The following is a 15,339-nucleotide window of genomic DNA, read 5'->3' as shown; positions in this document are numbered from 1 at the left end:
CTCACAGGAGAACATGATGAAGATCATTTCTGACTACGGCAAGTTTGACAAGTTCAAATCTTTATTGGAGGTTTGTAGATTGTTTGTTTTTTGATCAGGACCGTGAACGTTCACCCAGCTGTTAGGTTAGATCTCATCAGCTCAGCAGCTGGTGACACACGTCACTTTGTTGCTTTGACTTTGTGTGTAGTCTTGATGCCAAAATGAAATCTGCCAAATGAATGAGTACTGCATGTAAACACATTTTTATACTCTACCACAGTACATAACTGCAGTTGAAGGAGAGCGTAAATCGCACACTTACTACATCCATACAAATGAATATTGTACAACTTAAAGAGAGGACAGGTCGCAAACAAGCTACATATGTGTGTGTAATGTGTAGTGTGTGTTTGTATGACATGTTTCCTAAAGTGGACTGTTGGCTTTTCCGCAGAAAGCTGACCTGGTGTCAGTTCTGGACCATCCTGGTCCAGTCACCGTCTTTGGTCCCGTCAGTTCAGCCTTTGATGCGATGACTGAGGGACACCTGGAGTACCTGAGCAGTGCTGAAGTGAGAGCCAATCAGCACTCAGTGACTCACAGAGAGAAGTCATCACAGCTCTGGACTTCTGTGTTCTCTGATGTTAAATAATTCAGTTTTGTTGTCAACCCAGGGTCACAACAAGCTGGTGGAGCTGCTCAGGAACCACATCGTCCTGTCCACCGCGGTCAGTACGACCCACTTTCTGATGATTTCATTCGTTCAGTTTACGTCCATCAAATCTTCTGATTGTGATCTGTTTTTCTGGTTTGAAGCTGGAGGTCAGTAACGTGGTGTCGAGCCCCAGAGTTGTGACGATGGCCAATCAGGTTGTGATGATCAACGTGACAGAACATGTAAGTGTTCTCCATGTTGTTCTCCATTCTCATGTAACAGACGTGTTGATCTCAGTCTTCTTCTTCTGTCTGCTTTGACATCCCGGCATCACAGCCACAACAGCAGCTTCTCTCCTAACAGGATGCTTTCCAAAACACATGTGGAAGACAAAAGGATGAAAATGCACACGTTTGTTCCTCTGATTGGTTTCATTTGGACTAATTCTGACTTTCTGATGAACTCCAAAGACCTTCCCACTTTATTTTAATCCTCTGTATTCTCATTAACTAATGGGAAGAGAAAGCTGTGAAGTTTGATTGAACAAAACCAACTGTCTGCCTTCCGGGGCTGTAGTTCGTCAGCATGTTAGTCCCACCTTCAGAGCTGAGTGAACTGGCCTCAGCAGACTTTAAAGGCGTAGTGCCTGAAGTCACCAGCAGAGTTGACTGAGCTGATTCTAAGTCACAAAGTCATTCTAATGATTTTTAATGAAACAGTTTGCAGACGTGTTTGACTCGTGGTCTCCATTTCAGGGTCAGATTTTGGTGAATGGAGCAGCCGTGCTGGAGGCAGCAGTGGAGGCTAAAAATGGACGTCTTTATGTCGTGGATGGAGTTTTGACTCCACCCTCCATTGAACCTGTGCTGCCCCACAGGTGTGACACCACTGAGAGCAAAATCATCAAGGTGAGCTTGGACAGCAGCCGTGTTCCTCTCTATTCTCATCTGGTCACTTTTAGTTTTCATCTCACGTCAAACCATCCTGAGCGCAAAGCAGCTCAGCGTTCAGAAGCTGATCCGCGGCTGACTGTGAGGACTCGCCACGAGTTCGGCGTCGGCGTTTCAGCATCCGCGGCTCCTGCAGAGAATTTAGCTTTTAAGGATTCGAGGTTTCAAGGAACTTTATTGTCATACCAGCTCACATTGACATGTTTATGGTACGAATTAGGACTCGGGACTCGGGAGCAATAAGTAGAATATAAAAATACGAGATGAAAAGTTGAATAAAATAGAAATATAAGCTAAATAAAAATACAATATAAAAAGAATATAAAACCAAACATTTAAATAAAGAAGCCGGTTTTAGCATATAGCAGCATAAATATGCATGTGCAAGTGTGTGCAAGTATGAGGTAGTCCAGGAAAGTGGTCCGTAATATTGCACTTGTAGGATAAAGTGTTTGTAGTGCAGGTCTGTGTTGTCGGGGGTGAGGGGGTCTACAGGACAGGGCTAGAGTCAAAGTAGTCCAAATTGCACTTGTAGTTTCACTTGTGCTTGTAGTATTGCACTTGTGGGTGTAAAGTGTTTTTAGTGCAGGTCTGTGTTGATGGGGGTGGGGGGGGGTCATGTGTGTTGGGGGGGGGGCTACAGGGCATGGCTTTTAATGCTGCTATCACGCGCGTGTCATGAATGAATGAGCTCATTTCTTAGCGAATCCATCTAATCTGATATTTGTTGTTCTGGAGCCATTTTTCTTTGTTTGTGTGCTGTGAATGAGACAGAAGACGTCAAACCTTCTGTGAGTCGTCTGTTTCATTGTCACAGCCCAGAGCGGGAGGCTGGTTTCAGGTCTGTCTGAGCCCTCATCATCTCGTTCATGTTTCAGGGCGAGTGTGTCAGCTGCTCAAAAGTCAAAGTGACTCAGTGCTCGTCTGGAGTTTATACGGTAAGACGTCTCACCTGCTGTATGATGTCTCTGTGAGAATGACGTGATCGGATCCTGATCTGACAATCAGAAATGTGATGATCCATGTCTTTATTGATCAGGGCTCGTCCACCTTCGGATGTGCTTATTCTCTGTCCATCGGCAGATCAGCTGTTCGCATCCCGGCAACAGGCTGCTTTCCTCTGTGCAACACGACTGTCGTGGTAAACAAACACATTCAGATTTATTCCTCAGATTCAGGAGGCTGTACGACCCAAAACGTCAGTGTTCAGTGTGTGTTTCTGTGTATGCTCAGACTCCAGCATGTTGTAAAGGTTTCTACGGTCCGGACTGCAGACCCTGTCCGGGTGGATACCAGACGCCGTGCTCTGGACGTGGTCAGGTCAGGTCCAGCACCAGCACACACTTTCTGAAAGACGAAGGTGAAAAGAAGAATAGTCAGGGTGGATTCATGCTGAGGTCAGAGGGATTTTAACACGAAAGACGTCCTGTAACCAGCAGCAGCTCAGACTGCTTTCGGTCAGTTACTGAACACAAAGTTCAGTTTGTCTAATCAGCAGCAAGTGGATTACAAAAAAATGATAATAACAATATGAATTTTAATACTTTGGGATTTTCTTCAAAATCTGTAAATTCTTCAAACTTTAAATTTAGCCTTTGAAGGTCAGATCACACAGAGGACAAACTACAGGTGAGCAGAGTGTGTCGCGTAGTTTGATATTGAGGAAAGAGGTTTCCTGTTTGCCACATTTGGATGTGATCAAAACAGTGATGGAGTTCTCTTTGTCAACATGATTACAGTTTTTAGATGTAATCTGTGCTGGTTGTGGTTACTTATATTTTGTAATACGATTACATCATCAGTTTTCATCTATTACTGCCTTTAATGTACACTTTACAGTGAAGGTGTGTGAATTCGTAGGACGGGACTGAAACCCCACTTTGTCTCAACGAGCTCTAAATGAGCCTTCAGCTTCCCTCCAGGATGACTTTAATGTTATCTGGAACAGTTTAAGGGTTAGAGTCCATCCATCAGCGGGTCAGGATCAGCCGGCCCCCCACAGCCAGACCTCTTTCTGTTCCTGCCGATTTCTCCACTGTGGGACTAACAAAGGATTACCTTATCTTATTTTATCTTGTAGTGTCTGGACGGGATTGGAGGAAACGGATCATGTGTCTGTGATTCAAACTTCAGAGGCTCTCGCTGTCAGTACTGCTCTGCCTCCAAAAAATACGGTCCAAACTGTGACAGAAGTAAGTCTGAACTGTGACATCGTACAGGTGGGTGTGCTGTCAGGATGATGAAAGCTCACCTGTCACACCTCACCTGTCTGTCTGCAGCCTGTCCCTGTATCCACGGACAGTGTGATAACCGTCCAGACTCGGACGGAAGGTGCAAACTGGACTCCTGTCTGCCGGGTTTCACTGGTCGGTTCTGCGATCGCAGGACGGCAGCCTGTGGGGTTCAGGCTCAGTTCTGTCACGCCCACGCAGAGTGCGACTTCAGCCAGGCAACCACCAGGTGAGTATACCTGCATCTATCACTTCAATAAAGTCAGGTTACCAGCCCGCAAGCCGAGAGGCTCTGGACCGAGTGTGTGAACTGATCCACTACAGCTGAAGACACCTTTGAAGACTGTTGATGTTTCAGTGTATTTAACAGCAGCATACAGGAACCAAAACAAAGAGACTACACTTCCTGTCCCACCACGGTTTCACTTTGGATGGCAGAGCTGTGGACCACTTCTGTCCAGACTGGACGGTTCATCCCAGACCAGCGTTCAGTGTCTGTACAGGAAGTGGTTTGTCCTGAGTGACTTCATGTCCTGTTACTGACTTGTGCTTCATGTTCAGCTTTTTATGAACTGACATCCAGTCAACATTAACCATACAGTCATTGCACTGAGCTCAGCCGTAATCAGAAATATTTGACTGATGGAAATGGTTGACAGTTAATTAAGTTAAGACAAATAAATGAAAATAAAAGCTACCATATGGAAAATAAGATAAGAAGCATGCATACACTACATCACTTTACTGTAAATCATATTGTCAACGGATAGTAACTGAAATGTCCGGCCTAAATTAAAAAGTAAACCAAATTGATTGAACAGTTCAGTGATTGCAGCTGGAGCTGCGGTGGATTCGCTCCACAGGGAAACTTTGAACTGAACTGCTGTGGTGTTGAGTCAGTTTGATGATCTGCAGGTTGTGGACTTCAGGCTGCTGACAGGTGAGGAGGGACCGCACCTCAGTCTCGTGTGGTGCCAAGAAAAAACACTTTTAAAAATTGAATCTGTGTGATGTTCATGTCCGCAGATCAGGATCAGGTTGCTGCTCGGTCTCTCCTCGCCTGTTTTAATCTGAGTTGTAATCAGAGTTGGTTATCTGGTGAGGTGTGATTGAAGCGCACCAGGTAACAACACGCTGACCTGCTTGGACATCAGTCGCTCATTTTGTTGTTGGTCGTGATGCTGTTGCAGCCCAACTGTTACCTGTGAACAACTCCAGAACACCCAGTTGGACCAGTTACTGAACCAGATCCTGAGGTTAATGACAGAAGCTTTTGATGGTGAGCTAATTACACCAGACGTTCTTCAGTGACTGTGCCGTGTGTGTTTGCAGGTGTGTGTGTAAACCTGGTTACCAAGGCGACGGCATCACCTGTGTGGAGTCGGACCCCTGTGCTCCACCTCGCCGAGGGGGCTGCAGCCCAAACGTAAGTCAGGTCTTAAACGCCACCCAAGGTTCGGTTTTTTTCCTGAGTCCTCACTGCTGTGTGCCCCCTGCAGGCCAAATGTATAAAGACAGCACCAGGGTCTCACTCCTGTCAGTGTCTGACAGGATGGAGGGAGGACGGAGACGAGTGTCAGCCAATCAACAACTGTAATGGTCCTGACAGAGGAGGCTGCCACTCCAACGCCACCTGCATCTACATCGGACCCGGGCAGGTAACATTTGGCTTTCAGAGGCCTGCGTCGTGACCTCGCTTCCTGTCGTAGCTCTGCATGTTTTTTTCAGATGAGGTTCCACCAGTTCTGCTCAGAATGTGTCAACACTGACCCTGTCCTCTGTCCGTCCTCTGATTCTGTGTGCCAAACGTACTGTCAGTGTTGTGATGTTTCCCATGATGCTCTCTGACAAACCAATAGAGCGACTGCTCATGTAAAGCTGGCTACAAAGGAAACGGGCGAGACTGTGAAGCCGTTAATCAGTGTGTGACTGCAAACGGAGGCTGTCACTACTTTGTGAGTACCACTAATACTCTCCTGAGTGATGTGACGATCAGAGAAAGAACCAAAGGACAAAATCAATCATTTTGAATCCAGGCCAGCTGCCGCCTGCTGTCCTCTCAGTGGACATGTGTGTGTGATGACGGATACGTGGGAAACGGACAAATATGTTATGGGACGGTGGAGCAGGTGAGTCCTTCAGGTGAGGACTGCGTTCAGGTATCCAACAGCGTCTCTGTGTCTGACTCTCTTTCCCTGCTGCCTTCAGGAGCTGATGGTTCTGCCAGACACCTCCGAGTTCTCCGCATGGACGACCGTGAGTATCACACATGAAAGACGCTGAGCAGCACAGATGATTCATCTCAGGGAGCTCGACTTGCGTCTGGTGATAAACTGACATGCAGTATGTTAGTGACTGCAGCCGATCACAGGTGTCTCGACCTCAGAAGGGCACACAGCATGACTTTACTGGTATCACCTGTACATGTACACACCGAGTAAGGTGGGCCTACATCACAGATGTACGCAGTGTGTTATGACTCAACCATCTCTGCTGTAGATTGGCTGTGTGTACTAACATGGCGTATACATCAGTGTGTTACATTTGTATGTATCACATATGGATCACAAAGCACAGCTTGAGAGATGCTGCTTTACACACATGTAAGCAGCTTGAGAGGAGACTGGCCTGTTTCAGGGTTGACATATCTCTCTTTGCATCCCAGGAGTCTGGTCTGTCCTGGTCTCTGTCAGATCAAAACATCACCCTCCTGGTTCCGTCTTCAGCTGCCATCTCTAAAATGTCTTCAGAGGACAAAAGTTTCTGGACCATGAAGGGAAACCTGCCAAGTCTCATCAGGTTATGGCTCAACATGACCTTGAAATGTTACTAGTGTTGACCGACTAAATTACGTTTTTTTCTCCAGAAGGAGACAAAATTGTCTTCAGCACGTGTAACAGCTGCCAACTGTCCTGTACCACAGAAATCACATGATCCCTGGTCACCATCCAGTATCCAGCCTGAGCAACATTTCTTCTCTGACTTCCCTTCTCAAGACAACACTTCCTGTTTCAGTGACTAATGAAGTGAGTCCCCAGGTGATGTTTACCTTCATGAACTGACTGGATTCGAGGCTCGTGTTTTGAGACTGTTTTAATGATGCACATTAAAGAAAATCTCATTATTAAGATTGATAATCATGTAGTTTATTGCTCTTTCACGTGAAAGTGAAAGTCTGTTTTCATCTGTAAAAGAAACCAGTTGGAGAAGTTTAAGTTTGGTTCACAAACTTTCTACCTGTCTGTGAACCTTCTGACGATGATGTTCGGGTTTTATTCTGATTTTATTTCTTTTTTGTTCTGTCAGCTCCCAGCTGTGGGTGGAGCGGCCATCACCACACCGAATGTAGCTGCTACCAACGGGCTGATCCACATCATCGATACGGTACGAAGCTCATGATGCTGGGAGTCCCTGTATGTCTGTCTGTTTGGGACAGACTGACTCATGTGGTCTCTCTGTCTCCAGGTTTTGGTTCCAGACAGGAAGCTGAGTGAAGGTCTGCTGGCAATTCTTGCTCTGCAGCCTGACTTCTCTCTATTCAGATCCTATCTCATCGTACGAGCACCTAAACACACCACGCAGTGCGTTCTCGGCTTTAACACACGTAACATTTGTTCACAGCATCTTTCTCTGTTCCGTTCAGGATTATAACCTGACGGACGAGGTCGAACAGATGGACGGGTTCACCGTCTTTGCTCCAACAGACGCCGCCATCACGGATTACCTCAAGAAAATGGCTGCAGCTGCCCTGGTACAGCAGGAGAAGGGTTCTAAAGAGAACCCTTGCTAGAAAACACAGGGTCCAGCTTTGTTCTCCGCTGTCTCAAACAGTTTGAGACAGACACCTCTGTTATGTTTGACATTCATGTGTGAGATATGATGAAAACTTCAGCTGGAGGGGCATTTTTCTTTAAGACATGAAAAATATTTGACTAATTAATAACTTACTAACAAAAAATAATCACTTATGATACAGAAAATCAGTCAGCTATTAAATGAAGTTTTATTTGAATTAGGACAGGCTAGCATCACGTTTGTTGTACTGTTGAGTGTCCCACCACGCTGTCTGAGAAAATCAAGAAGAAAGATAACAGATTAAGCATTGGAATGTAAGATAAATTCCAAGAATCTGACTTCTCCGTTAGTGATTTAACATAACACCAAGACATTCATCTTTCTGAAAAGATGTTATTTTGTACCCACAGCTTCCTTATCCTATTTATTCACCTTTTTGTTTGGTCATTCTGCTGAAACTTCTCACAATGACAGGGAAAAACATCTTTGTGCTTTTATTTTGTACCACAATCAGGATGTGAATACAACTCGATACCACGTGGTGGCGTCAGAGCGTCTGCTGAAGACCGACCTCCAGCTCGGAGGATACAAACAAACGCTGCTCGGATTCTCCTTCCAGCTCGGCATCTTCCCCCGTGCCGGAAAGGTCCCAGTTAGAAACATAATCAGTGATCAATATCAGCATCCGGGAGCAGATAAACAGTCCAAACTGTCCATGTGTCCGTCTGTTTGTCTTCCAGCTGTTTGTAAACGACGCTCAGATCAACTCCTCCAACATCTTGAGCGGTAAAGGAGTGATTCACGGACTGTCGGCTGTCCTGCACATCAACAGGAACCGCTGTGATGAGGCCCGATACCAGAAAGTCATGGTACAGATTAAGACGGACTGAGACAGTGAAACACAGAGAGACGGACTGAGACAGTGAGACACAGAGACACAATTCAGTTCAATTCAGTTTTATTTAAAGTGCCAATTCATAACAGAGTTATCTCAAGACACTTTACAGGTGTGTAAACAACAACAAAAAGCAGAGAATCAGAGGGAAACAGGTCCCAGGGCAAAACCCCACACTGAGTCAGCATTTGGCCACAGTGGAGACAAAAAACTTCCTTTCAACAGGCAGAAACCTCCAGCAGAACCAGACTCAGTGTAGACCGCCTTCTGACTGCCTGGGAGGGAGAGGGGGGAGAGGAGAGACGGGGAGATGGAGAGAGACAGGAGAGGGGGGGAGAGGAGAGACAGGGAGATGGAGAGAGACAGGAGAGGGGGGGAGAGGAGAGACAGGGAGATGGAGAGAGACAGGAGAGGGGGAGATGAGAGACAGGGAGGATAGAGAGAACAGTGCAGAGCAGGAGCAGCAGGATCCAGGCAGGGCCATGGAGAGGGTTCTGGATCCAGCAGCAGTACCAGGCCTCAGGAGGGCGGGGTAGGAGATTCTGGATCCAGCAACAAGCTGAAGTGCTGAGAAAAGATGGAGCACAAGAGCTCCGGGGGAGAGGAGGAGTTAGTGCTGTAACGGTGATGGGACATGATGAGTGAGTCCTCCTGCTCTGAAAGCTCGGGGTCTAAGGATCTCCCCCAGCTATCCAAACCTATAGCAGCATCACCAGGGGTTGGTCCAGGCAGAGCCTGAACAGTCCTAACTATAGGCTTTGTCAAAGAGGAGGGTTTTAAGTCTACTCTTAAACACAGAGAGGGTGTCTGCCGTCTGAACTGAGGCTGGTAATTGGTTCCACAGAAGAGGAGCTTGATACCTGAAGGCCCTGGCTCCATATCTACATTTGGAGATTTGTGGTATTAGCAGTAAATCTGAATCTAAGGAACACAACACCTCAGAGGGCTGATATGGTTCAGTGAGATCAGTGATATATGATGGTGCCAGGTCATACACGGCTTTGTAGGTTAGGAGGAGGATCTTAAATTCTACTAAATTTTACTGAAAGCCAATGTAGAGAGGCCAGCACAGGTGAAATGTGGTCACGCCTCTTAGTTTTAGTCAGGACACGAGCTGTGCAGTTCTGAATGAGACAGAATGAGACTCTACAGGGACACAGACTGAGACAGTGAGACATAGAGAAACAGACTGAGACAAACTGAGACTCTATAGAAACAGACTGAGGCAGTGAGACACAGAGAGACAAACAAAGACACAGACTGAGACTCTACAGAGACACAGAGAGAGACAGACTGAGTGAGACAGAGAGAAATGCTGAGACAGCAGGCTTGCATACAGAGACAGAAATACAGCCTGAACAAGATTAACTTTGTCCTTTTTGTCCACAGGGAACCTGTGTGGACTGTTTGTTCCCACAGAGTAAAATCTGTCCCAACAACACGGTCCCAGATGTAAGATTTCTGATTTCACACAGAACCTTCACCACGTTCACAATTTAACAGTCAAATTGTCCGTTCGACTAACATGAACATACTGAAGAGATGTGTTCTATAAGATCTGTAATGTTCCACCTGATGAACAGGAATCATGTCAGCCATACAAATAGTTTGTAGTAAATTCATATCACTGCTGACTCGCTCCAAGATCAGGACTCCACCTCGGTCCTAACACCCTGATAGCATCTGAAACTTACCACTGCTGTGTCCTTTTCACAAATCAAAGTGCTGACTGAAAGTCAGAGCCTCCAGTCAGAACACACTGAGTCTGATATCTCTGTGATCTCTGCAGAAGTCAGCGAAGAGGAGGAAATGCATGTTCACTCGGATGTTTGAAGAAGAGCGACTCCTGACCATCGGCTGCAGGGCCACCTGCCTCCAGGAGGACATCGTACGTCACTCGATCTCTACAGAGAAAAGGCAGCACAGACATAAAGACAGCCAATGCAATCAAAGCTCGTGTGTTTTCAGGTGTTGAAGTGCTGTGGAGGGTTTTTCGGGGAGCGCTGTGAGCCGTGTCCTGGTCCGAAGGGTCAGCCCTGCTTCGGAAACGGAAACTGTTTGGACGGGACTAACGGGACCGGAGTCTGTCGGTGTAACAGAGGCTTCAATGGGACAGCCTGTGAAACATGCGAGAGCGGCAAATATGGAGTCCACTGTGATCAGGGTGGGGCCACTTCGTTCAGTTCACACGAAGCAAGGAAAAGTAAAGGCGTTTCTCCTGTCTCACGCTCTTGTGTTTTCTGTGCAGAGTGTGGCTGTAGAAATGGCCGCTGCAGTGAGGGGTTAAAGGGCGACGGGACGTGTGAGTGTGAAGTCGGCTGGAGAGGAATCCTGTGTGACGAAAGTACGACAGTAAACCACGAGAGGCGCGCAGACTACAACAGGGTCCAAAAAAATCTGACCTTGCAAGAAAGCTTTACAAGAAAAATTCTAGTATCTTGATAAAAGTCACGAGAGGACCAAGTAGTTCGTGTGATTTACCACATAGTGATGTTTTCAGAGAAACTCACAGCCGCGGCCTGAGGAAGGATGCGTTCAGGTTCTCCCTCTGTCCGTTAACTGTTAAGAAATGAATGACTTTCTTCTGTTAACTTACGACACTATAGCTTCATTCTTAGAAAGTTTTGTTTTTCTCAGAAATAGTTGACTCAACTTGAAATTTTATTACTTTGATCTTGATTTCTTTTAAAATTAGATTTTCAACTTCTCGCTTTACAACCTATTGAAGAAATTCTGACATTTGTCTAAAACATTGAAACTTCCTGTAGTGCTGGGACTTCATGCTCATAGAGGTCTCTGAGACTCATTCACCAATGCTGACACTGTTCGTGTCTGTTGTGTTGCAGAAATTGAATCCAAATCTGATGAACTGTGTGGCTCATTGAAATGTCACACCAGTGCAAAGTAAGTACACACTAACACACTGTCATCGTGGCTCAGGTTGCTGCAGCGCCCCCTGGAGGATCTTATTGTCTTTGCATGCTGACAGGCGGGACATTTCAGGCTATTAAACTCTCCTCTTCTGTCTCTTCTCGCTGATAGCTGTGTGATCAGACCGTCCGGCCCTCAGTGTCTCTGTGCTGCAGGATTTGAAGGAAACGGAACTTTCTGTCAAGGTAACAACAACATGACGGGTGAAACACCTGAGCTCAGACAGCTTTGTTATTCACATCCAGTCGAGCAAGCAGACCTCAAAATGATATGTTTACATCCTGTTGGCCGTTTAGATGTTCATGATGAAGCTGCTGTGTTACTGCTGATGATGATGATAACGATGCTGTTTGCGTGTGCAGCTGTAGACCCGTGTGTGAAGGCTAATGGAGGCTGCAGTCTGTATGCAGTGTGTAAGAGGACTCGACCCGGCAGAAGGGTCTGTGTTTGTAACAGCGGTTACGCTGGCGATGGACTCGTGTGTGTTGGTACGTTCACTTGTTTACTCTTTCTACTTTTGAAATTAATCTTCATCTTCTCTTGTTTGGTATCCCTGCTGCAGGACTGTTTAATGATCTCTGTTAAAAAATCAAGAATTAAATGAAATTGTGAATAAATCATAGCATTAATTTATTACTGCCAGTCAAATTAAAAACTGGGCTCTGAATTTAAATGAATCTGTGTGGTCAGATAAATAAACAGGTTGTGTGATGTATTCAAGGGCTGCAGGAGTTTTGTGTTTCTCCTACAGAAATAAATCCCTGTCTGGAAGGAAACGGGGGGTGCCACACCAACGCAGACTGTGTTCACGTTGGACCGAACGAAGTAAAAACTGACTTTCTCTGATGTTAAAAACTGTTTACTGCTGTTGTGTTCATTTTTGTTGATGTGATTTTTCTTTATCTTTGCAGACTTCCTGTGTCTGCAGTGAAGGTTACTCAGGTGATGGACAGAACTGCAAGATGATCAACTTGTGTAGAAAGGTGACTTTAAACTGCGTGTGAATCGTTGGTCTGACAAAGATTCGGTAAAATTTGAAAATTATTTGGCTTAAATCTACATTCAAGAAGTATTAGTTCCAAGTATTAGTTTTCCTTCAAGGAAACGGCTATGGAAAGTATCACAAGTGAACACAAAAGTATTGCAAAGGTAATCAAAAGTCTTTAAAGGTAAAGTAAAAGTATTATACAAATACACAACAGTATGGAAACAATATCTGTAGTAGATTATTGGGAAATTATATACAAAGAACCCAATGCAAAAGTATTGTGAATCAACACATACTGCATACGTACTGCAGAAGTACCCAGAAGGCCTTTGAAAAGTTTACCCTGATCGTTAAGCTTTGTGATGTGCCCAGAAAAACGGCGGTTGTCACGACTACGCCAGGTGTAACATGACGGGTCCAGGCATTCGTACCTGCACGTGTAACCGTAACTACATTGGAGACGGTGTCACCTGTAAAGGCACCGTGGGGAAGGTGAGCAGCTGAACCCCACAGTGAAAATAAAGAGCTCAGGACTTTAAACTAACTGCTGACTGTCTGCAGGAACTCTTGAAGAGGAAGCTGAGAGACTTCTACTTCGGTCTGATGGTGGGTGGTGACCTCTGGCACTCTGTTGCCCCCTGCAGGTGAAAACGGATTAACTGATGTAAAAACTCTGCTTTCAGGTGGTGGAAATTTCTCTGATGGGTCGTGGGCCGTTCACTGTCTTTGCTCCCACTCCTGACGCCTTTGCAGCAGAAAGAAACGGAAAGGTGACCAATCAACATCTTGACCAAAAGTCTTCTGGTGAACAGACTTTACGTTTTATTGGCATGTTAGCAGTGTGGCTCCATGATGAGTGTGTCCATGACTGATGGTCCGTGGAGGTCTGAAGCACATTTCATCAACTGCTTAGAATCTTCACTGAGGCTCGTTACTGACGTGTGATTTTGATAAAACCAGTTAACTGTCGTCATCAGTCCTGACTGTCTGTGTCAGATATCTGACTTGTATTTCTTTGTATATTTTTTTATATTTTAGATGAAATCATTGATGTCAGATAAACATAAAGAACTATTTGCTGAGATTATGCGTAGCCACGTCGTCATGTGTCACACCCTGCTGTCAGCTGACCTGAGCCGACCCCGAAACCTGACATCTCTATCGGGACTCGTCCTGACCACTGGGTTCAGCCAGGTGATCAATCAGACGTAGTTTTATGATTTCATTTCAGATAATGGACCGACAGTGGACTCTGTATTGTTCACGGTATTGATTGTTTGTGTGTTGGATACTTTCAGGGCAACATCTTAATCAATCAGGCTAACGTGACGTACAGTGACGGCATCAGCGTCAATGGGATCTTCCACGAGATTGACAAGGTTCTGTTTCCTCGTGACATCGACTCAAACAAAGAGCCAGTTGTTCCTGTAGGTATACAGCACAGCTGCGGGCTGATGTATTGATCAGTTTCTGATTAATCAGTTAATTGTGTAGTGTAAAAAGTCTGTAGTTCTTCAAGTTGCTTTCTAGTCTGACCAACAGTCTGAAAAAGTTGAATATGTTTGAGATCTTTATTGGATGAATGAGTGGATTCATTAGTTAGTCCACTAATATGTCAGTTATTTCACTTCACGTGGATGCTTTTCTGCCTGATTTAACACAGCTGAACCTGACTGATGTGGCTGAACGTCACGGTTATAAAACCTTCTACAAACTGCTTGAGGTAAGATATTAAAAGTGTTCAACACAGAAAGAACAAAACCTGGCAAACATGAAAAAACCAGGTGAGATTCGTGAGTGATTCCACGTCTCTCTTAACCCTCGATGCATCCAGGGTTCACCTGGTGTGTCCGGCAGCCTCCCGCTACCTGGCCTATCTCACCTCCAGCTCACAGCTCTGCTCCTCTCTTTGCATTAGTGTCCAAGAGATCCAGCAACACAGCTGATTACGCAACTGTGAAAACGTTTGTCCAGGTTTGTTGATTGTTCCCCGATGGGCATTAAAAATGCACTGTCAGAGATGGGGAGTCCACAGGTCCAGATTTAAAGCAGGTTGGATAACCTGACCTGGTGCCTCTACCACATGCTTATCATCGGGAGTCTCAGAATCAGACTTCAGATTGCCTGATCACCAAGGACCAGTTTGCCCTAGGAGATCCTGTGGTTAAACACATCCGACTCTTGTGGCCACCCCTCCTCCATGACAAAGTGCAACATGAAAGCTGCAGCTTTCAGTGTGAGCTCTTCAGGACTTTAGACCCAGTATGCAATTTGTGAAACATGACTCTTACACAACAACCAAATGTTTGAGTATGAATAACTGAATCAAGGAAAATAAACCTGATCTTGCTTACTGGTAATTTGACAGTAAAATGTATTTTTTTGGCACAGTGACGATGTGTGTATGTATGTTTCAGCACACAGGTGTGATGGACCTGGTCAACGATGGGCTGCACCAGCCAGTGACCATCTTTTTGCCCTCAGATGATGTCATGGCATCTCTGCCGCAGGAGCAGAAGGACTTCCTGTTCCACCGAGACAACCGACCACAGCTGGTGGAGTACCTGAAGTACCACATCCTGCAGGCCCAGAAGGTGAGGACCATTGAAGTGATAACAGAAAAACATTTAAAAGAGGACTACAACTCAGCTGATGAGCCCAGAATTGATCAGAATTAGTTTTAGGTTGAGTGTTATACCAAAAATGAAAAGTTTGTTTAAAAAAATCACATCGTATGTAGGGAGAGGACACACACGCAAAGCTCAATTCAAGGTTCAATTTTTGTTACCCTCCCTTTTAAATGAACTTTCTGCACGAAATTCGACATAATTTTATCTGCTAAAGTCAGTTGAACCAATTCCTCAGAACTGAGCACATCTAAACATGCGAAATCAGTTAATGTACAAACTCCT

The 15,339-nt window shown here is 45.4% G+C and overlaps 1 protein-coding gene across 4 annotated transcripts in view; it reads left to right on the top strand.

The window, feature by feature from the left end:
* stab2 (stabilin 2) overlaps positions 1–15,339 on the top strand; it is a 29,449-nt gene that overhangs the window by 6,433 nt on the left and 7,677 nt on the right. For 3 of the 4 annotated variants that reach the window (XM_046379087.1, XM_046379089.1, XM_046379090.1), the window contains 38 exons: positions 8–70; positions 437–553; positions 657–710; positions 799–879; positions 1,393–1,545; positions 2,466–2,525; positions 2,627–2,728; positions 2,821–2,907; positions 3,668–3,779; positions 3,867–4,047; positions 5,151–5,244; positions 5,318–5,476; positions 5,678–5,773; positions 5,855–5,947; positions 6,027–6,074; positions 6,484–6,617; positions 6,742–6,856; positions 7,125–7,202; positions 7,284–7,373; positions 7,462–7,569; positions 8,128–8,259; positions 8,354–8,482; positions 9,898–9,960; positions 10,298–10,396; positions 10,477–10,672; positions 10,757–10,852; positions 11,355–11,412; positions 11,551–11,624; positions 11,802–11,927; positions 12,191–12,264; positions 12,351–12,422; positions 12,800–12,919; positions 12,989–13,033; positions 13,111–13,197; positions 13,466–13,621; positions 13,726–13,854; positions 14,091–14,150; positions 14,845–15,021. In XM_046379087.1, coding sequence (XP_046235043.1) covers positions 8–70; positions 437–553; positions 657–710; positions 799–879; positions 1,393–1,545; positions 2,466–2,525; positions 2,627–2,728; positions 2,821–2,907; positions 3,668–3,779; positions 3,867–4,047; positions 5,151–5,244; positions 5,318–5,476; positions 5,678–5,773; positions 5,855–5,947; positions 6,027–6,074; positions 6,484–6,617; positions 6,742–6,856; positions 7,125–7,202; positions 7,284–7,373; positions 7,462–7,569; positions 8,128–8,259; positions 8,354–8,482; positions 9,898–9,960; positions 10,298–10,396; positions 10,477–10,672; positions 10,757–10,852; positions 11,355–11,412; positions 11,551–11,624; positions 11,802–11,927; positions 12,191–12,264; positions 12,351–12,422; positions 12,800–12,919; positions 12,989–13,033; positions 13,111–13,197; positions 13,466–13,621; positions 13,726–13,854; positions 14,091–14,150; positions 14,845–15,021 — 3,918 coding nt within the window. The remainder of the gene's footprint in view (positions 1–7; positions 71–436; positions 554–656; positions 711–798; positions 880–1,392; positions 1,546–2,465; positions 2,526–2,626; positions 2,729–2,820; positions 2,908–3,667; positions 3,780–3,866; positions 4,048–5,150; positions 5,245–5,317; positions 5,477–5,677; positions 5,774–5,854; positions 5,948–6,026; positions 6,075–6,483; positions 6,618–6,741; positions 6,857–7,124; positions 7,203–7,283; positions 7,374–7,461; positions 7,570–8,127; positions 8,260–8,353; positions 8,483–9,897; positions 9,961–10,297; positions 10,397–10,476; positions 10,673–10,756; positions 10,853–11,354; positions 11,413–11,550; positions 11,625–11,801; positions 11,928–12,190; positions 12,265–12,350; positions 12,423–12,799; positions 12,920–12,988; positions 13,034–13,110; positions 13,198–13,465; positions 13,622–13,725; positions 13,855–14,090; positions 14,151–14,844; positions 15,022–15,339) is intronic. The other variant, XM_046379088.1, reaches the window with a different exon arrangement.

This window comes from Scatophagus argus, chromosome 22, assembly GCF_020382885.2.
Source record: "Scatophagus argus isolate fScaArg1 chromosome 22, fScaArg1.pri, whole genome shotgun sequence".
NCBI classification, from domain to species: Eukaryota; Metazoa; Chordata; class Actinopteri; family Scatophagidae; genus Scatophagus; species Scatophagus argus.
Note: the sequence above shows the minus strand (reverse complement) of the source record. Positions and strands in the feature narration are given on the sequence as shown.